Source organism: Erpetoichthys calabaricus, chromosome 13 (genome assembly GCF_900747795.2).
Source record: "Erpetoichthys calabaricus chromosome 13, fErpCal1.3, whole genome shotgun sequence".
Taxonomy (NCBI): domain Eukaryota; kingdom Metazoa; phylum Chordata; class Cladistia; order Polypteriformes; family Polypteridae; genus Erpetoichthys; species Erpetoichthys calabaricus.
This window is the reverse complement of record NC_041406.2, coordinates 137,807,269-137,832,605: the sequence shown is the minus strand read 5'-3', so window position 1 is coordinate 137,832,605 and position 25,337 is coordinate 137,807,269. Positions and strand designations below refer to the sequence as shown.

The 25,337-nt window shown below is 40.5% G+C and overlaps 2 protein-coding genes across 3 annotated transcripts in view; both read left to right on the top strand.

The window, feature by feature from the left end:
- The window catches only part of tbc1d31 (TBC1 domain family, member 31), a 1,102,325-nt gene that overhangs the window by 478,476 nt on the left and 598,512 nt on the right, over positions 1-25,337 (top strand). The gene's annotated exons all lie outside the window — the stretch shown is intronic.
- dtnbp1a (dystrobrevin binding protein 1a) overlaps positions 1-25,337 on the top strand; it is a 97,130-nt gene that overhangs the window by 6,749 nt on the left and 65,044 nt on the right. For both annotated transcript variants that reach the window (XM_051935510.1, XM_028817633.2), the window contains 2 exons: positions 1,891-2,023; positions 23,727-23,859. In XM_051935510.1, the coding sequence (XP_051791470.1) occupies positions 1,891-2,023; positions 23,727-23,859 (266 nt within the window). The remainder of the gene's footprint in view (positions 1-1,890; positions 2,024-23,726; positions 23,860-25,337) is intronic.

The window sequence follows — 25,337 nt, the reverse complement described above, 5'->3', positions numbered from 1 at the left end:
ACATTTCAAATTCTCCTTTAAATGATTTAAGGGTCTGTCTGACTAAGTTCTACAAAAGCTTGTTCCTGCCACACAAAAAATATTATTTTGCACAAGAATTGTAGTATTTCTCAAAAATATTGCCTGCTGCTGCCAGTAACATTGTGCATGCGTGTGGTCCGGTTGTCTGTTGAGCGAAAGCAATTAAGCAGACGCATATCGTGCAATCAGGTGATGAGAACTGAACAAGAGTATAGGCATACATTTAGTTTTAATTAGGTTAGGGTTAAGTAAGTTTAGTGCAGATGTTTTTAACATAAAGGCAGACTGGTAGCACAGAGCTATCATTCCTGCTTCGCATCACCAGGGTCTGCTTGGGGTTTACATGCTCGCCCTGTGCATTTGTAGACTGAATAATGTTAAGTGGCTACCCAAATATATTTATTCACCTCTTTTACACCATACGTGAAATCATCAATACCTTTTCTCATTGCAGGTCACAATTTTAAAATCACATTTGATTCTCTGAGAAGCTCAGAGTGCAGAGTTCATGTCTGAACTTTGTCTTGGTTTTGATTAATGTATTTGTGTGCAGAACAAAACCAGTTTATAAATTGAAACTTTTCATTTTGTAGAATTTTACAAGGTGGGGCTCATGAAAATGAAGACCTAATGTTAAGATACGACATGGCAAGAACAGGAATGCTCGTCCCAAACAGCCGTTTATCAAAACCACAGAGACATATTTTTCTGGTCTTTGCAGAAGGTCAAGATGTCAAGTTCATACACCTTACAGCTTTTGTGTGAGGATTATTATGAAAGTTGGGAGCTCTAATCTTTTGTGGCTGTTACTTTGGGTGACCATAATCTCAGAGATTTTAGTTCATTAGCTGTCCTATTTTTGTGCCTCGCCTGATGTGCTCCTAAATATATTTTCTTTAGTAGTGTCTTCAGGTATTGTACTCTTTAAATACCTGCACATTCCTTTTGTAAATAACTGATTGACTTTCCTTTCAATGTTTGTAAAAGTCAGTCAGTCTGTCATTATCCAACCCGCTATATCCTTACACAGGGTCACGGGGGGTCTGCTGGAGCCAATCCCAGCCAGCACATGGCGCAAGGCAGGAACAAACCCCGGGCAGGGCGCCAGCCCACCGCAGAGCACACGCACACACACACTAGGGACAATTTCGGCTCGCCAATGCACCAAACCTGCATGCCTTCGGACCCACGCAGACATGGGGAGAACCCGGGAAGCGAACCCAGGTCTCCTAACTGCGAGGCAGCAGCAGTACCACTGCGCCACCGTGCCGCCCGTTTGTAAAAAGTATTCTAGAAAATTTCTTTAAATCAGTGATTTTTTTTTTTTAGTATTTCACTCTTATTTTCTGTATTTATAATGTGAGTCAGTTAAATCCTTTTGTGAATGCGTGTACTGTAGAAGTTGACTATAAATACTGACTCCTAGTGGACTTAGGGTGCATTGCAGTGGCTTATATTCATTGCTTAAAAAATGTGTACTACAAGCGTTATTCTTGGAGAATACCCTTGCAAGCCAAAAGAAAAGTCCCAGCGAGCCTGTTTTGTCCCATGTGGTACATTTTTGGACATCCCTGATGTACGCTGTGCCTTGCTACTGCTCTCCGCCTCGGCTAACTCCAAATATTGAAAGTATTTATTGTTTACTGAAATTTATGGTGCCAACTTTTAAATTCACCTTCTCACAGCCATTTGTAGTGTTGATGTTGGAAATTGTGTCTTGATAGCAGTAAAATATACATTCACCGTGTGACATCTGGATTCTTCTAGTCCCAAGGTTATGTCTTGAGACGATTTTGTATTATTTTTTAAAAGGAAATGAAAATTGTTTAGAACAGCCTTCATACTTTTTCATTCATTATAATTTTGCAGGCTGTTGATCGACAAGTCGTGATGCTTTCAGCTCACTGGGAAAAAAGGAGAGCTGCTTTTACTGACTTGCAGGAACAGCTACTTCAGATCCCATCCTTCTTGACGGATTTGGAATCCATAACGGCTAAAATAGGTGAGTCTAGCTTTATGTCAAATTTAATGCAAAGACTCAAGGTCAAATTCATATAATTGGTCAATACATGTTTTTTAACAAGGATATTAATACAATGTTATTTTTCACTTTTTTGCCTCTTTTCTAAGGTTAATTGCATCCTGGACTTATAAGTTGTAGCTTTTTTTACACTCTCACCATTTTATTTGTATTGTGGTTGACTCTTTGCCAGTTTGGTGGCCATTTTCTGGGTTTGCCCAGGTCGGCTCGCTCTGCCTCAGATTTTGGTGATGTTGGAGCAAAAGTGTTTAGTGGTTTCAACCTGCTTTAGTTGCCTTTTTCAACATGACTTTATTCCAACCCCAAGAACCACATTTGTCTTTCATACACAGGTGTAGCACAAATTGTCAAAGAAGAAGTTGGAAGGAAAAAGAAACCAGAAAGAGTAATAATGAATTAAAAACAAATAAAAGAAATCAATACAGGCTTTCATAACATAGATGTATAGAAAGAATCATAATTAGAAGAATAGTGGGCCATGAAAGGCTGTACTTGTTATGGACGCCACCTGTCACCATTGTGGCCATGTGACGGCTGTGTGATGTTCATGAATGGTCTCTCCTGGTTTATCTTGTGCACACATGCCAGTTATTAGATGTTGAATTTTTGCTTTGCACTGATGTTGCAGTTCCTGCTTTGCTGCTGTCCAAAGCTGAAGACAAATCCTGCACCAGTTTCAAATTGTATCGAGTGATTCACAATAAAATGTGTTTTCTTCCTGTTTGATGCTTACTTTCGTGAAAAACCACGAACGTAACATGTAAAAATATAACTAAAATTCCACTGTAATGAAGGTCCAGTGTTTAAAGACCGAAAAATGGATTTTTATGTTTATAAATCTCTTATATATAATATATTTCTCTCTGGTTCGTCCTGCTTCCACTTCAAAACCGGTCCTGCCCACACGCAGCCGACACGACATTTCTCGATTCCTATTCGTCCTCTTCCAAACCCTTCCCCACGCTGCCTGGACAGTTGTATGTTTTTGACACAGCGCAAGCTACTGAAGTACGCTTACAAAATAAAGCAAACTGCATGCAGCGAAAATGTACTTCTACAGCTAGATTCCATGCTCAGAACCATCAACCCCTTCACTAAATCATACAAACACATGCATGAAATCGCTCAGTTCAATCCAACAGCATTTGTACGAATGGTTTTCAAGGAAACCCCTAGGCAGGATTTACAACGATACAATGCCCCGACATGTCACACTGATGTTGCAGCGATTTTCATCGGAGTAGATGGCGAAACGCCTGCTGAAAGGGACATTTGCATCTATCCCTTAGTCAACTCCTGTAAACGTATTTCCATGCTCAATATGAATTGCGATCCTATGGTTTATCCACTTTTATTCCCTTACGGAGACATTGGCTGGCACAAAGATTTACAACATGTTCCTGATAAAAGAACCGCCGAGCGAATAAGGCTTACTCAATGCCAATTTTACGCGTACAGATTAGCAATGAGGAATACATTTAGTATTTTGCACTCCAGCGGCAAACTATTCCAACAGTATGTCGTAGATGCGTATGTTAAAACAGAGGGCACGCGTCTCAACTATTTCAGATTACACCAACAAGGTCTGCGCGTGGAACAATACAAAGGACTATCAGACGCACTGCAAGCAAAGGCTGAAAATAACAACGTACATGTAGGCAAAATGATCATATTACCGTCCACATTTCCAGGAAGTCCAAGGTATATGCAAGAAAACTATCAGGATGCCATGGCCATAGTACGTAAATTCGGAAAGCCTGATTTATTTGTCACTTTCACATGTAATCCTGCTTGGCTGGAAATTCTACATGCACTGTCGGATTCCCAAAGACCAGAGCACAGACCTGATATTGTAGTACGAGTCTTTTGGATTAAGCGTAAGGAATTACAGAGACGTTCTACAACAACATGCTTTTTGGGGTTGTTATTGTTTTCTAGGATTAGATCTTTTGACTCCTTATCTGTCGTCTCCACCAAAACAGCTATTCACAACTGCGTCTTTCAAGAAGTATTTATTTCTTCTTGATTTCTGAATTCCTTTTTCACCGTTTTCCGTTCCTATTCTTACACCGCTGTATGCTACGGTGGGCGTCGGCTAGTAGTGTTATAATTCTTGTGATTCTGACTTTGTTGTCTTTTTTTTTTATTTTAATTGTGTTTGCATATAATGCAAAGAGCACCTACTGCAATAGTCCTGACTCTCTGTCATAAGCAACTTGACTCCTTGTAAACTTATTATTTTTTAAACTTGCCACACTTATTCTTCAAAGACATTTGTCAGGATAGTTCAGTTTTTGTTGAGATATCTTAAATATGGCACACTGTGTGTAGTTTTGAAATTTCAAAATCTCTCTTTAAGAAGCTTTGGTAAATTTGTGAACTTCTCTATCATAAGACAGAAACGTTTTCTACGACTTCATCTATGAAGTAGTGGATTGTTTCAGTTTTTACCTTGAAAGTGGTTGCTTATATATGTGGTTGCACCCTAAGAGCAATTGAAGAGGATTGTATGCAATAAACTTCAACTTCTTTAGTTTTAACATCTTGGCATCTTTGCATTGTTTTTTTTTTTTTTTTTCTTTTTCAACCACGGTTCTGGTCGGTCTCGACTACAAACAGCACACCTGCAGTTGCTGGTGTGTTGTGACACTCTTATCATTGTTATTTTCAAATAGGACTCGCTGTTACAGAAGTCTGTAATTAAACCAATAGTGGTGACAAACTATGTGAAGTAAGTATAAAAGGCAAAGTGCTCCAACTTTCAAACCAAGTTTCTGAATGTTACACCATGCAGACATTTTCCTACTTGCTAATTATGACAAGATTAGAGTCAAGATTAGAAATATTTCCCAAGTGATTTAATGATGACTTTGAAAACTGTCGAAGTCAAATGTGTTCCCCACTCAGTTATGCAGTGTCCTGCAGTTATGATATCATGGGATATTTGTTTTTGTTTTCCTTGTTGATTTATAGAGTGCAGTTGATTTGAATTGATGCCATCCTAGGCAAAGCTGTGCCATTCTGCATGACTTGTATGGTTTGGCAGAGCATAAATCAGCAATATGAAAAACAATTTTTTTTTTTCCCCTGAAGGCAGTACTTGTCATTCACAGGTGGTGCTCCCCGATAGTCTGTCTGCATTAACACAGGGGCTGTCAAACCTCCCTTTGGCACTCCCATGTCTATTATATTGTACATTGTTGTGTGTTAAGTTTCCATCCTGGGCTCGGTTGATTTGTTTGTTATATCATTTTGATATCTCATTGTTTTTAAACGATTTTATGTAACTTGACTGTTTGTCTGGGTCAAATCTTGCAACTGTTTTTTAAACCCGCTTTTGGTGAAACAAATTTCTACAATTATCTATGACAATACAAATCCGATGCAATTACGTAGCAGATTTTGCTGTAATCAATGGTTATGCGATTCCAATTAATGCACACACAGCAATGACTGAGAGAGAACAGAGTCAGATCTATAGGAGCATACAAGTGGCAGACACATTGGATTGCCCCAACTTGCCTCTTCCGGAGAGTGGAGTTGGTAAATATGCGCGCTGATTTGTTTACTCTTGCGAAGGAGTAGCCTTAGTGATTACAGTGAGGACGTTTTGCCATAAGCTGGCCATTCTGTCGTTGAGATATATATATGACGTGCAGTGAATACACTTGACTTGAGTATTCCTAGTTTTCATCCTCTTTCTCTGTACGTTTATCATTCGTTTGCTCAGAGGTTGATGTGCTTGTTCCTTCCTGCGCAGCTCTTCTTTACTCCACCCTAGCAGCCCGCTGCTTCTCTTCTTTTGCCGGCATCTTTTCGTGTTAAAACTGATTAAGTCAGTGTTTGTGTTGCAGCTACTTAGTACGTTTTCCTTAATTTTTCACTTAAGCTGGCACTTAAGTCTTCAATCTGCCTCAAAAATGATTTAAGATATGAAGAGGTAGGGGAAGTGACGGCGAAGGTGGTAGGGGATGAGAATGGCGCCTGTACGCATGCCGCTGCTGGCCACTGCTGAAAGTTGATTCTACAATAAAATAAAATAAAAAGAGGATAACCTAGACGGTCAATCATCACCCCGAAAGCGGATATTAGACGTCACGTAGTATACGTGTACCAAATTTCAGGTCAATAGGTCAAACGGGTTGCTAGCTACAGGTGATTTAAAATCCTGGACAGACAAACGGACAGCCACAGTAGCATATTATAGAAGAAGATATATATACACTTTTTTTTTTTTTCTCACAGCAACCAAGCGCTAATCCAATAAGAGCCTGAACAGAAAATTACAGACCAAAAAATAATTTTTTAGTATTCCAATAATTCTGCAAAGAAGATATATTATGTAATACTTTTAAAGAAGATTCCCATTCATGAAATTATGAAAGAAAAATTATTTGCAGAATACTCAAAAACTAAAAAGTAAAAAATAAAATATATAATTTTTTAAAAATTTTTTTTTAAGTAAAACGATTTTATTTATTTTAATTATAAATGCAATGAAAGGCAAACAATGTTTAACCACAGTTTTCGTGGTTATATGTGACAAAATCGTGAGGCGCACATAAATTAATTTAATCAATTAATAGAATAGCTACTCATCAGACTATATATATATATATATATATATATATATATATATATATATATATATATATATATATATATATTGTGATAGATTAGAGGTCTCCATGACCCCTTGAACCCTTGGATCAGACGTCAGACACCAGGTAAAAGTCCAAATAATGGTTTATTATTAGAAATAATAATAATTGTGCACAAAGCACCCTCCTCTCCACAATACTCAGTAATAATAACAATAAACAATACACGATCCTCCACTCCCAGACATGTTGCCCTCCTTCCACCCAGCTCAGCTCAAAGTTCTGGGCTTCCCAGAGTCTTTTTATAGCTCCTGACCCGGAAGTGGTTCTAAGCACAACCCACAAGTCCATTTCCTTCCGGGTCAGTTCAAACAGTCCTCTTCTTCAACCCGGAAGCACGTCGTTTCCTCTTGTCACATGATCATGACGCACCTCCGGGTTATAGGGCAAGTAAGAGTTCGGCAGTCTCCCCACAGCGACTCCTGGTGGTCCCCAAGGTATCCAGCAGGGCTGTGCATATAAACTACAAAGTCCATGAGGCCCTGCTGGAATTCGGGGAACGTCCACGCTGTTGGGAGAGCTCCATCTGGCGGCCTGGGGGTGAGGGCTGGAATATTTAGCCGGCCACACACCACAATATATATATATATATATATATACAGTGATCCCTCGCTATATTGCGCTTCGCCTTTCGCGGCTTCACTCCATCGCGGATTTTATATGTAAGCATATTTAAATATATATCGCGGATTTTTCGCTGCTTCGCGGGTTTCTGCGGACAATGGGTCTTTTAATTTCTGGTGCATGCTTCGTCAGTTGGTTTGCCCAGTTGATTTCATACAAGGGACGCTATTGGCAGATGGCTGAGAAGCTACCCAACTTACTTTCTCTCTCTCTCTCTTGCGCTGACGTAGGGGGGTGTGAGCAGGGGGGCTGTTCGCACACCTAGACGATACGGACGCTCGTCTAAAAATGCTGAAAGATTATCTTCACGTTGGTATCTTTTGTGCAGCTGCAGCTGCTTCCTGAAATGACATGCTGAACGGTGCTTCGCATACTTAAAAGCACGACGGGCAAGTATTGATTTTTTTAATCTGTCTCTCTCTTTCTCTGCTCCTGACGGAGGGGGTGTGAGCTGCCGCCTTCAACAGCTTTGTGCCGTGGTGCTTCGCATACTTAAAAGCAAACAGCCCTATTGATTTGTGTGCTCCTTTGAAGAGGAAGATATGTTTGCATTCTTTTAATTGTGAGACGGAACTGTCATCTCTGTCTTGTCTTGGAGCACAGTTTAAACTTTTGAAAAAGAGACAAATGTTTGTTTGCAGTGTTTGAATAACGTTCCTGTCTCTCTACAACCTCCTGTGTTTCTGCGCAAATCTGTGACCCAAGCATGACAATATAAAAATAACCATATAAACATATGGTTTCTACTTCGCGGATTTTCTTATTTCGCGGGTGGCTCTGGAACGCAACCCCCGCGATGGAGGAGGGATTACTGTATATAGATAGTGAGATTTGCTCGGACACCATGTGAAGATGTTGGTTCGGCTCCATGCTCCCATCTTCTGTTAGGGAGCCCTTGAACCCTTCACCGTCAATAATGTTACTGAGATGAGCTAGACAGCGAGGCAATAACATTTGAGCAAGGTGATGATGTATAAATGTGCAAACAGTGCTTTTATTAAAACAATCAAAAACAGTCAGTGTTCAAATAAAAGTGCTGTGCAGTTCATTCAACAGTTCAAATAAATCAATAAAAGAAATGTGTGGAGGATAAAATACACAAAAAACAACAATCCTTTAAAACGAGGTTAAAACGTTCTTTCAGGAAGCAGTCTTTAAAAAAAACAAAAACAAATGACAAGCCCGGTGCTTCTTTTCGTTAGCGTCTCACCTGCTTCTCCCATGCGGGCCCTGCAACAGGCGAGACGCTCTCATTGCAGCTGACCTTCTGCCTACTCCTCCTGCTACTGTTGTCGGACTTGCCTCACCGATCCTTGGCTCCGGTCGGCTCCTCCAGACTTCTTCCCACGGCCAAGGCACTCACGTGGAGGACACCATATCCCATATCCAGACTCCCGCTGCCATCCGCGGCATCATGCGGAGAGTCACCCATCTCCCGGTCACTCCCGTCCTTCCCGAAACAAACTCTGCGGGAGCGACAACCACTACTACGCTCTGGGTGTCGGCCTAACCCCAGGCTGTCTGCTCAGCTGCCGCGAGCCTGCTTTCGCTCACTCACTCGCTCACTCGCACCGGCGGACGCTCTCTCTCTCTCTTGCTTGCTTGCTTCCTTCCTCCTGTAACCTCCGTCTTTCTTTATCCTCATTCTTTCTTTTTTTTCTTAATAATCCTCTTCCCCTAACCATCTCGGGCTTCTCTATATGCAGAGAGGACATGGCAGCTGCAGCACATTAGCCCCAGGAACAATCACGGATGTGGGCAGTCCCTCACCTATGCACTTAGGTAAGAAACGCCCACACTGCAGATCGCTCTGAGACCTTCTACAGCCACCACGCCCCCTCGCTAAGCCGCGAGCGCAGTGATTATTTATTTAAAAACAAACTGGCCTTTGCTAAAGGAGCTGTGGACCCATAACACCACACACCACCAGATGGAGACCACATCTTTATAAAAGCACACATTTATTTTTCTCTAAATAACACAGTCCCGCACACAGTGCTCCCAGCACCAATCACCCCTATTCCGGGCTTCTGTTTCAATGTCCGTGGCTGCCTTTCCTCTCCTCACGGGAACTTTGTTCTGCTCCCACTCCTGACTCAAGCTCCCTGATTGTAGGGAGGCGGCCCCTTTTTTATTCTCACCCGAATGTGCTCCAGGTGCTTGATGATGATCTTCCAGCAGCACTTCCTGGTGTGGCGGAAGTGCTGCTCTTGCACCCGGAAGCACTCCGAAAGTCCCTGGAAGGATCTTCCTCCATCTTCCCGGGTGTGGCGAAAGTAAATGTTTCCCGGGTTCCATGAGGCTTGAAGCGCCCCCTGGCGGTGGCCACGGGTCCCAACAGGTTGGAACCTCCTTGCTCCTCTCCTGTGGTCCTCTCCTGATCCAGGGTGGTTGCCCCCTCGTGGCCTGGAGGACATAAATGCCACCTCCTGGTCCTTCCAAGCATCCCAGCTGGGTAAGGACCCAAGCGTCCTGTGACTAATATATATATATATATATATATATATATATATATATATAAAAACAGCAGCATTGTAATTCCCCACAATGCCAACTAAACAAGTTTCAAAAATTGTTTGAATCAATTAATTTATGTGCGTCACATATAACTACAAAAATTGTGGTTAAAGAAAAATGTATTTTTTGCTTTTTAGTGCATTTACAGTATAACAAAAGTAAATAAGATAATTTTACTTTAACTTTTTTATATATTTCTTCCATTTGACTTTATTTCTGCAAGAACAAATGCAAATTTCCTGTGTAAACATGACTAAATAAAGAAACCTAACCTAAACCTAACCTAACCTAAATAAGAATACTATGTTTATTATCGTCATTACTTTAACAGGGCCAGTGTATATTCTGGCAGCTTTGGCTAAAAGACCAGAAGCAATCCTAGATGTGGCACCATCCTACTGCTGGGTACACACACATACCCACAAAGCACTCAATATGGACCAAACTAGAGCTGGTATTTAACTGGCACATGCGTCTGGAGTGCGAGTTGAAAACCAGAGAAAATCCCACACAAACATTCAAATGTCACGTGCATTGTCTGGACTGGACTTTGAACCCAAGACTCTGGAGCTGTGTGGTAGTAGCACTGTGCTGCCACACTATCTATCTGTCTTCATGACATATAACATATATAAAACATAAACTTTTTACGAATATTTTACATCTGTGATGTGAAAGTGTGGTTTAGAATGCCCAGAAATACAGGTGACTTTTCTTGAGAAATGTTGGCGTCTTCTGACATTCATCACAATAACATTAAAACATCTTTAAGTAATTCAAGTATATGTACTAGCATTCCATTCATTGTAATCATAAATTGCAAAATCTTTTTTGTTTTGTTAGCATTCCTTTAATATGATATGTTCCAATGGAGTGCAGGTTGTTTTCATAGCAAGTATTTCTCCACTAGGGGGCAGCAAAGGCTAATTATTTTTCTTCCCTAACCAGTGGATTAGTGGCTCATCTGTGCCATTCACATGCCTTATTGCAATTTAGCTTTGTCTTGGGGCTTTAATTGCATTTAGTTGTACGGCTTAATATAATTACAGTCTGCTTTATTGATGTGATTAATTAGTGAAAATTCTTTTATCATTTGTGTATCAATTTTGTGTTGATTGAGTAAGCAGTGGGTACATTTTGTTTAGCATAGTCTGTTGTTCAGATTCCAAGGTAATTTATCATACATGATAGTCTTTTGGTTTTTAATGTTACAGTGAAGTACAGAAATGTGGCATTATTTCATCCACAAGATAACTTCAAAATACTATCCTCTAAGTGTTATTCAGGCTTAACTTTGATGACATATTTAAAGTCATTTAACCTGAGTCCTACTTGGGATTAACTTTTATTTATTTATTTTTACATAGACTTCCAGGTTTGAGAGACGCTTGGTGTTAATGCCAACTGGGTTAAGCCAAAGGGCAAATTCTATATTTTTCAAGTCAAAATTGTTTATTCACAGCCATGGTGTATATCAGTTAGGCAGATCAAACTGCATTGTAAAGTGAAGCTTTTTTTTTTTTTTTTTTTTTAACATAAATTTATAAAAATACTTGTTCTGTTCTTGCAGCTTATAATGTTGTTGCAGGATACCAGGATTCATAGTTGAATGAGAAATCCTTAAAATTTACCAAACATGTCCACTTTGAAGCAGAAAAGGATTTGGTTTAATAAAAAGTGTCTTCTTTATTTACGAGGAATCCTAGTAGCAACGAAAGGAAACTAGAAATCTTATTTTATCCTAGGTTCTTGGGACTGTCTTCTGAGCCGCTGTGGTGGTGAGTTTAGACTTAAATAAGGAAGATGGTCCACACACAGCCAGTCTTATGTCTGAAACTGTTTAGAGCAAGTTTGACTTTTTTTTAAGAAAATGGTTAAAAAAATATGTAGATCCAGGATATGAACATAATAAATGAAGTGTTTGCAATCTCCATCAACTTGCTTGTGATAATCACAGTACCTTTAAAGTTCTGGTTTGTAGCGTTGAGGTTGGATGTGAACATTCGACTAGAAGACCCGACTGAAAGCGGAGTTTGCGGTTCACGTCTCCATTTACGACTACTTGCAGCCAAAGAGGAAAAGAAAACATCTTCCTGATTGCCCATTATTATAGCCAACAGCAGTTAAAAACATATTTAAAGTGAGTCATTATGGCGTGAGATCGCTGTCAAAAGTAACTCTTAATAAATTTAAGTCAAATTTACATTTCACACTTGTGAGTTACGCTTTCGCGTCTCAAAATTACGAGTACAATTCTCAAGCGTGAACCAACTGTCGGGTCCTCACTGCGGGATGGGGTGGAGGTGGAGCTCTTGGGGGTTTGGGCTCAAAGCTTATAGAGGGGCGTTCATATAAACAGGCGGGGTTAGAATTTCACACCCACCCATTTAATGTTCGGTGTGGGCGACTCTGCAGTTTGTCGCCCCATCCCATCCCATCCCGTTTGCCGTGGAGATTAACTCGATTTGTGCTTTGGCAGACCGATGGAGTGCTTGAGTTAATCTCCCCGCAGCAGCAAACAGGATGGGATGAGGCGACAAACTCCAAGCCAACCACATCTAACAATACAATGCAGATAACGTTACGTGGATGGATCTGAAATCCTAACCCCGCCTGTGTATGTGCACGCCCCTCGGACAGTTTGTTCGTAATTTTATTCGTAATTTTCCGAAGCGCAAGCGTATTCACATATGTGAATTTGTTGTAAATTATTACAAGTTATTTTTGACAGCGATCTTACTCCGTAAGTCATTTCACTGCAGCCAAAAGTGAAGTGGGCTGAAATGTAGAGTTGTAGAATATCAACAATGGAAATGTTCTTTACCAGCAAATTAATAGCTCTCAGGTAGGCTCTAGTGTCATGGGTTTGAATCGTTTGTCTGGTGGTCGTCCGTTATATAGTTTGCATGGTCCCCCTGATGTAGTGTAGTGTAGTGTAGTGTTCTCTCTAACACAGTGTTTCCCAACCTTTATGGTATCACAGCCCAGTTTCTGACATGCCAGTGCGTGTTGTGGCAGGAGGTTGGGGGACATGGGATTGTCTGAGCGGGTGGAGTGTTGAGAATCGAACTGGATCATCAAAACATGGTCTCACGCAATCACCAGTGCAGAAGAGGTTTCATGCATGATTGTCACTACTTTTCCTTGGTGGCAAAGCAAGAACAGAGTGGGCGTTGGGTAGGTTGTCCAGGATTGGATGTGATCCACCAGTGATGCTGCCACTGTGAATTTGAGTGCATTCATCTGACTCGGTGAGTTTTGTCTCAGGTCAGCCCCAGTCCACCTGCAATGCTGCGATTGTCAGACTGGTGGTGGGTGTTTGTCCAGAGTTAGCTGTTGCCCACCTGCAATGCCACCATGCAACCCACTGGTTGCGAAACGCTGCTAAAACACATTCAAATTATCTTCATGGCTTTGTAATGGCCATTCCAGGGTAGCATGCATCATGGGATTGTGCGTGTGTGTCAGTTGTTCCGGTGACGAGCAGGCGCCTGTTTTTTGCCTTTCACTCTGTGCCGTGGAGGAAGAGACGATTGGCAAGATGCGGTGTAAAGCTGGTTTTCTTTTAAAATGGCCAAATCTCACAAATGGTTGACTCTTTTTACTCCTTTCTAAAGCAACATGGATATGCTGTTTGACAATATCTGTGTAAGCTAAAGACACAATTGAACTCTTTCAGGGCTGATGTCGACTTTTGTCAAAAGGAGGAGTTGACGCTGGTAATCAGCTATAAACTGTGACAAAACCAATTGTTATCTTTTAGTTGGATTCTCGTTGTCTGAAGGAACGTTAGATTCATTGGTTTGACCGAGATTTCCTGCGCTCGCGTGAGTAACAAGGCACAAACAACAGCAAAAATGGGACTGAGATCTGGCGAGAGATCAAAGCGAATGCGTAAAGCAAAATACTCCGCAGATGACATTTTGCCTATTATCTCTGAACTGGACTATGACTTGTTGGACTCTTATTTTGATAATACAAGTGATGGAAAATCAATGTGAGGCTCAGCTAATCGTGGTACTGACAATATTCACCAGGTAGAACTGCCACTTAACAATTATAAGAGGTAGAAACCACCGTGATTGCTGCTGCTGCCGCCCCAGCCACGTGAAGACAACCTGGCAGCAAACCTGCTGCACATTCTACACATACTGGCAGCCACAGCATGCAGCAACAGATGTTTTATGTTGATTTCTGTGTGAAACCATTGCTTTTCAGAAACTGTTTTTTGGAAAAAAATATTCAGCCCTCAAAGAATTAATATCCAATAACATTCTTACCTTGAAAAATGGGCTTACTTGATAAGTTGAGCCTTTTTTCCATGTTTGGACCCTAGTACCCCACATCCCCATTGTAAACTGCAAGAACAGATGTGGTGTTTTGAACAGGACTGTGGAGTCGATAAGTCTGAGACAATTTTGGGTACCTGGACTCGGGGTTAGAGTTGGCAAAAACGTTCCAACTCCTAATAAATTTTAAATTGTAATGAAAAAAAAAAAAGACAGCAAGTTTAAATGTCCCATTTCACAAACAATAGTCCTAATGAAGTACTTCTCTGATGTAAGAATAAAGCTCAGTGCATAGTTGTGTGTGAAGTTCAGCTGAGCGATTATACAACCTGCCATTCACATATTGTAATCTGGATTATGGTACATTACTAAAGGTGTTTTTATTTCAGATATAATGTGATCAACAAGTTCATATGAGTGTGAATAAGTGTAATGATGTAGGTGGAGGTGTGTGCTGTGGCCTGATGTCTTTTTTGTTTAAACTGGCCAATATGGTGGAGAGTCAGCTTCCTAGCCAGTAGTTCTGTGGTTAAATGACGTGGCTGTTGCCTTCCTTCAATCAACATGGAAAATACATTAGAATATTAAATACAGAGGAGTCGGAGTCAGAAGTACCGGAAACTAAGGAGTCGGAGTCGAAGGATTTATTTACCGACTTCACAGCCCTGTTTTTTAAAATATATTACAAACACTTCATTTTAGAACACAATTTATGTTGTAAATTTAAAATATACAACGATTGAGAATTAAATAACTTGGACTTGGGGGGGAAAAATAAGGAACTTTCCCTTTAGTGATTCATACAGTGAAGTTCCATTTCTTGAGAAGACTCCCCTTCTGACAATGCAGGCTAAATTACAGAGCAAGTTTTTGAACAAGAATAGAATTCTCAGATAAAACTGTGGCTTTGTATAAATCAGAATAGCTGTAATTATTATTATACATTTCTTTATTAGTTCTATTCTTACTGTCGGAGCTCTTTACGTATACTATTATGAAATTATGAAAGAGAGATGCATCATACAAAAGGTTCAAATCTGCTGTGGCCAGAATCTCTCTCATATATTTAGATAAAAATAATTTGCTGGTTTTTTTTTTATGGAATGATGAAGTCGAAGTAATGATTATAGCTTTTGTAATGATTTCAAATCGCAGAAAATTGCAAGAAGGTTGGTAAAACGTGTCACCAGTGGAAAAATCATAAAACCTTACTTTGTAGAACAGAAGCACACATTTTATATCCAGCCGTATATTTAACACCAAGCAGATTTTACATGCTGAATAGCAGTTAGGAGTTTGTGTGAAGTTTTGTGTTTCCTTTAATTTCTTTAGAACTGCTGCAGTCTGCATTTGTAAGTAATGGGCTTTGTGCACACTGCGGTGCTGATCAGCTTCATTTCTGTGGGCACAAGACAGTGCAAAAACCCTCAAGGATGAGTCTTACAACAAAAAGAAATGAAATATCCACCAATACCTGCTCACACTGCACCAACTTAAAATCACATCTTTATGGTATGGGAGGAAAATTCCACATATAAATGGGGGGTGTAATTGATACTGTGCTCAAATTTGGTCCTGGCCTGCCTCCAGGAGCTACGAGGCAGAGATTTAGAGTCATCTTCCTCACACAAGACAGAGTCTGAATCTTTACCAGGGGTACCTGAGAAATGCAATTTTTAAAATCAGGTTGGCGCTTACCACAATAAACTTTAACAGAGTCCAGTTCAGTACTCATTTATAGGCGCTTTCTCAGCACACAGTGACCAGTGACATCCTGCACAGTGGACACCCCGGGACAGTTTTCTGTGTTGTGTTTCCACCACACAAGAAGAATTAACCCTAACCCTTATGCAAAATATGTGACGTGCAAAGAAGGGGGATGCGGTGCGAAGCGAGGTGTGTTCGGACTTCACAAGGTCCCCCAATTCAGCCTGCTGTAATGCTCTAAAGTGATTGCGACTTCATGAAGGAGATTATTGCTTCGGTGCGATGCATGGCATGGCGACCCAGAGAGGTGGCTATGAAGAGTGATGCAGTGCGAAGTGTACACCTCCTTTGTTGCCGATAACTCTCAAAAATTCAAACTACTAACAGATTTGGGAGCCAACTGCTCTGCACAATTCATCAATACGTCACCCTGCAATATTTTGCTGCTAAAATCACCGACTTGTTTAGAAAGCATTTCTTGTAGTTATTGAGATATATCATTTAATTAAACTCTCTTCCTTATTCTAGTTACTTGTCTGCTCTCTTAGAAATCTCTACTGGTATATATTTTACGTTTTTCTGAAAATCTGCAAAATGTTTTGAGGGTTGGAGTAGATTAGAACACCTCAATCCTGTAACTTTTTTCATAAGTGCTACTATAATGCTGAAGAAACACCATTGCAAATGGTGTACAATCATCTTCCTTTGGTTAAAGAGAAAAGTAAAAAGTTATAAATCTTAAATTTATGAATTAAAATTAAGCAACTTAAAAATAATTAGAAGTTGAAGAGACTGGTAGCAATAAACATGTTTGCAAAATTGAGAAAATAATGGTGCGGCTTTTAAAGTTGTGAGATTGTAGAAAGGAAGCTGGGCCAATAAAAAATAACCAGTTCAATGAATAAAAGATATTGACCCCAAATAAAGCTGTTGTCATAGTCTTATGGTACGTCACACTTGTCGACTGCAGTTACTGATCTTGTCGCCGGTCCATGTCCATTGCCACAACTGAAATTTGCTGGGCAGGTAAAAATGAGGGAATCCGTGATGACTTTCCTGCACAGACTTGCTGTCCCTTTATCTGAAAGCCAATAGCGTGCTACCTGGTGGATCTGGCTCTCTACAAAGGGTTAACTGGTACGGCGAGTTCAACTTCAATTTCTGACATTTTTTTCCTTGTACAGTAAGAGCCCGCTTAACGCTGCTCTGTTTAATGCTGTTTCGGTATTGCGTGTTGTTTTTTTGTTTTTTTTTCCAAATTATAATTTTTCATTCACTTTGAGGTCACATAAAAGCACAGTTTTCAGCGAAAATGATGGTTTTTGCCACAGTCGCATGACTTGATTAGATACTCGCATGCAGTCTCACTGCACATGTAATATCCTATTACATATGCCTGCTGCGACACTGTTCATTTATGATTGGTCATCAACGCTCTTGTCTAAGGATAGAAACAGAACATTTTATTTCACTGTAATAAATAACAATAATGCCTTTTTAATTTTAAGATGAGTGTTGGCAAAGAGAAAGTAAAGTGACAAGAAAAAGCATTTCGCTGGAAACTAAAATGTAGGTGAACGCCAAATTAGCGTTTCTGAAGATGAGGAACAAAAGGAACTTTCAATGGATTTTCTTAAAAGTTTAGCCACTACTACGGAAATTATGGATCAGTTTATACAAAACGACCCAGATTTTGCTAGAAGTTTAAAGGCAAGACGAAGTGTGTCATTGATGCTATCGACAATTGCTTGCTGAACGACAGAGAAAAAGGCAAACAACGTTAGATGAGTTCACAAAAAAACAAAGTGTCAAATGAGGAAGAACCTTCCTCATCACAAACATAAATGATGTATTTACTTGAATATTTTTGATTTTCATGAATGATTTATGAATAAAAATCAATATTAGCAATAAAAAATGTCTATAATGTAATATGTATTTAATTATACAGGTCACAAAATAAAACAAAAAAAAAAAAAACGATTTTTTTTTTCTCTGTCCTGTTTCACCAATCCCCATTGTTGTTAAGATGGCCTCGTTTAATGCTGTTTTGTTTAGTGCTGGGATTTCTTGGAACGTATCCCCCACGTTAAGCAGGGTCTTACTGTACCTTTCTCTTGTGGAATGTGAACCATCAGATGAACTTCTCTGCAGTTTGTGAGGTCCAAAGTACCTGCCTGCCTTATTCCACTGCATTATTATATACTGTGTGGTAGCCAGCCCGGACACGTTGACGTCACCCACAACACGTTTATTATACATTTCATTTACACAAATGCACCTCAAAACCCCCAAAGTCCAGGCCACTCCTCAAATGCCTTTTCTTCTTCAGGCCGCCTCCACTGCTCTCCTTCAAGCTTTGTCTTTCTCCTCACCCGACTCCAGCTCACTGATTGGAGGGTGGCAGCCCCTTTTTCTTCTTACCCAGATGAGCTCCAGGTGCTCTGCCTGACGACACTTCCTGGTGTGGCGGAAGTGTCAGGAGAGCACCCGGAAGCACTCCGGGTGTCCCTGGAAGGATCATCATCCATGAGTGTGGCGGAAGTAAATGTGTCCCGGGCTCCATGAGGCTCGGGCCGCCCCCTGGCAGTGGGCACGGGCCCCAACGGGCTTGAGCCTCCCTGCTCCCCTTCCGTGGCCCTGTTCCGATCCAGGGCGGTTGCCCCCTTGTGGCCCGGAGGACTAACGCATCACCTCTCGGTCTTTCCAGGCGTCCCGGCCGGGTCTGTCTCCCAGCCTCCTGCGACACCCGGTAACGGTGCCTGGCACGATAACGTGCAGTGAATACACTTGACTTGAGCATTCCTAGTCTTCATCCTCTTAGACTATACGTTTAGCATTTGTTTGCTCAGAGGTTGATGCGCTTGCTGCTTCCTGAGCTGCTCTTCTTCTCTCCACCCTAGCAGCCCGCTTCTTCCCTTCTTTCGTCGCCATCTTTTCGTGTTAAAACTGATTAAGTCGGTGTCTGTGTTGCAATTACTTAGTACGTTTTCCTTCATTTTTCACTTAAGCTCGCACTTAAGTCTTTAATCTGCTTCAAGAATGATTTAAGATATGAAGAGGTAGGGGAAGTGACGGCGAAGGTGGTAGGGATGAGAATGGTGCCCGTACACATGTGCAGCACGGCTGCCCTGCTGGCCTCTGCTGAGAGTTGATTCTACAATAAAATAAAATAGAGCAATAAAAACATCACCCCGAAAGCAGGCAGTAGAGGTCAAGTAGTATATGTGTTCCACAGTTTAGGTCAATAGATCACATAGTTTGCGAGCTACAGGTGATTTAAAATCCTGGATAGACAAACGAACAGCCCTGGTTTCTATATAAAGACAGTAGACATTGTACTTCCAGGTAAGCACTCATTGCTTGTCAGATGTCATGCTCACAGAGCCTGCCCCTGTGACTAAAGATAAAATCAAAGGGGGTGAGACTTGAAACAGTGATTAGCTTGGTATGTCACACTAAGCGACCAGCCTTCACGGGAGAGACCCCCAACTGCCTCCGACTCGCTAGGAATATGTAAATAAACGCTACACTGGTAAAACAGTCTAATGTGATGAGGCTTTTAGAAAGTCTGCACTTATAAGCCTCCAGCACCAGCTGTTGTCACCCATGTGCTGGTCCTAATGATGAAAATAGTAACACGTTCACAAGAAAGGGAGTGATTCATATGAGAGAGAGATAAGTATACATGCTGTACATCTCTGCCCATTCCCACAATTTAGGTCCGAGAGTTGGGACTGCTTTTAAAGCCAAGGTTTATAACTCTCATTTTTTCTGTGTGCGTTCTCGGTGTACTTGCTGACTTTATTTCTACAAATAATAAAGCAGGTTGCATTTCACAACTGATTTGAATGTATTAGTAGTAAGTCATTGTAACTGAATGGTAAGAGTGTAAAAAATAAATATATTTCACGTAATCCAATTTTATTGTGTATTAAAAATACAAATTATTTGATTAAGCTTGTAATTTTTGTTCACTCTGAGTAACTATTGGGAAGATAAATGTGGTTATTTTACAATTTTGTCCATCTATTCATTATATAATTAGCCTGGAAGCACATGAGTTAAGTCTTTGTTCTGTGCTTCAGAAATGAGAACTGCTGTCTTTTCAGATTTCCGGATTATTGTCAATGATCCCTTTGCACTCATCATACACAGCAGGGATTGTCTCTTTCCTGGCAGTTCAGTGACAACAGATTGAGCTCCAAGGGACTACTTTCACTGTGTGCTTGTTGTACCAGCCTTCAGGCTATCGCGCCGTAGTCTCCTTTCATTTCTAAATGAACAAGATCACATCAAGTGGAAGTGATTCAGGCCCAGGCAGTCGTGCCATCACACACACACACACACACACACACACACACACACACAGAGTGTTTAATGCTTATGTGGCAGACCAAGGGGGAAGTGTGGTTAAAATCCGAGTCTCCCTTGAAACTTCAGTGTAATGCTGTGTACTCTGTAATGTCATGGTGAGTCATTGTTATCTTTTAGGGTCCCTTTTGTTATTGTTGTGACAGGCAGAATGCTTAACTGGCAAAATTGTTAGTGGGCAGGTTGAATTTGTAAATCTCCTTAGAAGTGGTGGAACAATATTACATCATTTGTGCTGATACAACACTGGCTTTGCTTGATTTTGTTACTTTAATCATTATAAATGTCCTCTTGTTGTGCTCTTGTTGTATTATATCTGCCTTTAGTTTTTACAATGTAGAATGCTTTATTTGAGATTATCCTCGCATTTTGGTCATCTTTAAAAATCACCAACCTACAGTGCCTACTGAAAGTATTCCCTGGGATCAGGTATTTAGTGTTTTATATTTGTAATTATTTAGACCACTTTCCTGAGATCTTCTTTCTCTTTGACATTAAAGAGCCTTTTTCTGCTGATTCATGTCAACTGAGCCAAATGCAGTCCTCTGGGACTCAGTAAAATGTGGCAGCTTCCAAGTCTTATGGGCACTGCATTTTAACTTTTTCTAGTATGTTGTACCTTTCTTATTGTTTATTTAAAATTTAATATAACTGTTATAGTATTAGATAGCATGTCTTCTGTTAGTCACCACTCCATGTTTTTGGGCTTATTAAACATTTCATAAATAAGTAAACAAGTTTTTTTTGGCTGATAAAGTAAAGCCGCCATTGTGAAAATTAAAACAAGTTTTGTGCTGGCCACTTGTTTGATGAACTGGTGATGATGATATAATGATTATCCATCCATCCATTTCCCAACCCGCTGAATCCGAACACAGGGTCACGGGAGTCTGCTGGAGCCAATCTCAGCCAACACAGGGCACAAGGCAGGAACCAATCCCAGGCAGGGTGCCAACCCACCGCAGTATAATGATTATTTAAAGGAATATTCTACCCAAAATGAGAGTTATATATATATATGTGTGTGTGTGTGTGTATATATGTAATATATACAGGCAGTCCCCAGGTTACGTACGAGATAGGGACTGTAGGTTTGTACTTAAGTTGAATTTGTGTGTAAGTCGGAACAGGTACATTATTTTAATAAATGCTATTGTTGACCGACTGTAACCAAGTGCTCTGCCAATGAATGATGGAGTTTCACCTCTTTCTGACCTTTTTATTATTTCTACTTTGTTTTCAATGGTGATGGTTTTTCTCTTCTTTACTGTAGCACCAGCACTTGCATCAGATTTGTGTTTCAGAGACATTGTTGAAGGGTGAAGACAAAAGGTTAAGATGAGCTCTTCTGCACAGCACTGTACACGCCATCACAGCAGATTAGGCATCAGTCTTCAACACGTCTGATGTAATAGGGTGGTCCAGATCTAATTATGCAATTTTCATTACGCTATAACTTATTCAGTTTATTGCATAGAATATCGCCCGAAAAATCCCGGACCATTGAGAAGTGTGCAAACTGACGACACGAAGAATCGTCTTCGCGCCGAACTGGAATCGTCCCCGCATAAATCAAAGTCATCCAGACGATCTGGATCTGCAGAATTAGATCTGGACCACCCTGTACTGACAACAGACAACTTCCTGCTATGTGCGTAACAGTACAAGCAGGCGTGCTATTGAGAATGAATGGGGGCAGCGAGGGGCGGTTCATCACCAGCCCACATCAGTCACCTCCACTACAGTATGCTGCCTGCAGTGTCCGCCGCACCACCGCTCCCATTCAACACGCAGCCATCCGAGGCACACTACAGTGCTACCCCCCGCCTCCCCGTTCAGCCACAACTGGGTCACCACTTGATAGAGCGAATGGGGCAGCCGTGTGTGGTGGGCAGGCAGTGAAACCGCTTGCCGCCGGGAGCGACCCGACGGACACTACACTACACTGCACAAGCAGTGAAATCGACCCCCTCCAGCCACTGCTTGCAGCGTCCCCGGGCTGAAGATGACGGAGCGGCAGTTACTGAGGCACATGTGTCGCAGCTGCAGCCCCGTTCGTATGTCGTAGGTCGGATGTCCGTAACCTGGGGACTACCTGTATATGTATGTTACTTACCCCATGTACTTTGTAGAGATGTCCAAGAAAAAGTTTTAATCTCGTGTTCTCATGCAGAAAGGAGAGAAACAAGTTTATGGCATGATAGAAGCCGATAGTAATCAACGCTGCACAACAGCAAACGATGTGAAAAACATTCTTAGCAAAAAAGAAAATCTGTCCTCACTCGTCAGTTACCCAGTGCAAAACACTTGCTTTTTTGATAAAATATTGTTAAATGTATAATTCTAGTACAATCGGTGCACATCATAAACATGAAACTAAACTCTTATTGGATCACCTTTTTGTATTGAAGACAGGACTTTTGACCAATGAATGATGGGGGGTGAGGTGCGTCTTCAATTCAAACGGTTATTTCAAAAGAAGCTTCAGTTTCCTGTTTGTGATATCATTTCATTATCTAACCTGCGTAATCCAGATTAAGGTGCAACTCAAGATTAAGGTGCATCTCAAGAAACCCACCAGACACGGGTCAAATATGTAAACTCCACGCAGAGAACACAAACCCTGGTCTCCTCACCACTGTGCCACTGTGACTCCCCCTCTTTATGTTGTCTATTGATAATTCCAGAAGTCACTGTTCGACAATATTTTAGCACAAAAGCATACATTTAGAGTGTTTTAGGTGTACAACTGGATGACTGATGTGGATTACACAATGCCAAAGATATCTCTCTAGCTATCTGTATCTGTCTGTCTCTTTCTCTCTTTCTGTCCTGTGTATCATTTTTTGGATGGAGTATTGTTTTAAGGTTGGCTAGTAGCAAAACAATTCTCATCCAGTGCTTTGGCCATAAGCTTTATACCAATTGTGTAGGCTATCCATTCCACTCTTTAACCCATGGTTCTATTTTATATTTTTATCCTGCGCTCCAGCAGCATCAGGCTCAAGGCGAGAACCACACCAGGGAAGAGTTAATTCATTTCAGGTCATTTTTGGAGTCGCCAGTCAACCTAACCTGCAAGTCTTTGTTGAAGCACACTAAGAAAAAATAACGTTGATGTGGTGAAATGCACCAACTCCATGTGTAATTATTGTAATAAGTTGAATCCTGTCCACAGAAAATGTTAGATAACAGTATAACCTCTATGCTACTCTGCCACCCTAAATAGGTCCGGCAAGTCTTTTTTTTTTTTTTTATAATGTTATGAATCCATAAAAAAAAAATCTTTTTTTTTTTTTTTTTTGCAAAGCTTTACATGCGAGGCTTTTGGCACCATTATAAAAACAGTTGTGTTTTTAAATTTTTGATATGGTTAGTACTCATTCATCATTTGCTGAGTGTTTCTTTTTGCATTCTTAGACATAATCTATTCAGTGTATTTTTGACTTGGTCAGTCTTCACCATGTATTGTATTTTATTTGTATTTTACAGCCAATTTGGAGGCAGATTTTGAAGAAATGGATAACAGATTAATCTATCTTGATGACCTGTGCGGTCGATGTGAATTACAGAGCTACAAGCAATACCAGATTCTTCAGTTAGAAAATTACAAGAAAACTAAAAGGTAATGTATTAAATAAAACTATTTCCTCCCAAGCAGTATGCTACCTTGGAAAATTAGAGTATTTTAATTATTTTTTTTGTTATCATTGTTTTACTCCCTCTGACTTTTTGGCTGTGCGTGTTATTGTTGTTTTACTTTGTTCTATATGATTTATATCTTTTTCTTTTTGTTACGTTCCTGGAATCGTTCAGTATATACAGAATGAGATTAGATAGATAGGTACTTTATTAATCCCAAGGGGAAATTCACAATATTACACAAGATTAGCTGCTTGTGTAGATTCAGGTAATCAGGTTTGCTTTCTTGGAGTTCATCTCAATCTGAATGTGAAACCCTTTTGCAGAAAGCATTCTATACATAAACCGAAATAACTCTATTATAATAGAAGGAGGAAGGACATCTTAGTGTTTGTTTTAACCCAGTTAATTCAGACCAGGGTCATTGGGGGCTGGAGCCTATCTCAGGTAGCATACGGCGCAAGGCAGGAACAAACCCTGTGCAGGGCGCCTGACCATCTCAGGGCGAATACACACACGCGCACACACACACACACGTTTTGCATTGCCATTTCATCTAATTTAATTCTATTAAGATGCATAGATTCCTTAAGTGATTCCAAAAAAATGAAATAAAATTTCTCCAATTATAGCCGTTATCCTACATACTTTATTCAACCTTTTGATAGCTCTTTCCATAGTCAAGCTGGATAGAAATTTCACTTTTAACGAATCTATGCATTTTCATTTTTAGTCGCATATGACCAACAAAATTTTAGCATAAGAAAAAAAAAAGTAGTTTTTACTTTTTAGTGCCTTTTTTGAATAAAATCTTGTCACTTTAAAGTCTATTTTTACAAATGTATATTTTTAAGGTAGCGATTAGCAAAAAAAAAAAAGTAAATTTATTCCAACAAAGGAGACTTTACATACTGTAGATAAAATGGGATAAACTGCTAGATGTAGAGGCTTCTGTCCAGCCATTCTGTCGTAAAGCCCAGATCTGCGGAGTGTTCAAGTGCTGGTTTTCTTTTTGAAAGTTTCTCTTGTATCCACTCGTGTTCTCTGAAGCTCGGCCATAGTGAGACCGTCAGCGTCTTGTTCGCCTCTCTTACCAAGGCCCTTATGCCCCACTGCTCAGTTTGGTCAGTTGGCCAGCTCTAAGAAGAGTTTTATGGTTGTTCCAGGTTTCTTCCATTTAAGAATTACGAAGGCAACTATGCTCTTGGGAACTTGTAATACTGCAGCAGTGTTTCATGTAGCCTTCTCCCTGATCTATGCCTGTTTCTAAGCTCTGCAGGCAATTCCTGCGACCTTCTTACTTGGTTTTTATTCAACTGTGGGACCTCCTGTGGACAGGTGTGTGTGTGTGTGCGTGTGTGTGTGCGTGCCCCTTTACTAATCTGGTCCAGTCAACTGATTTCACTACAGGTGGACTCCAAACAGGGCCTAGAAACACCTCAGTGGTGATCAGTAGAATGG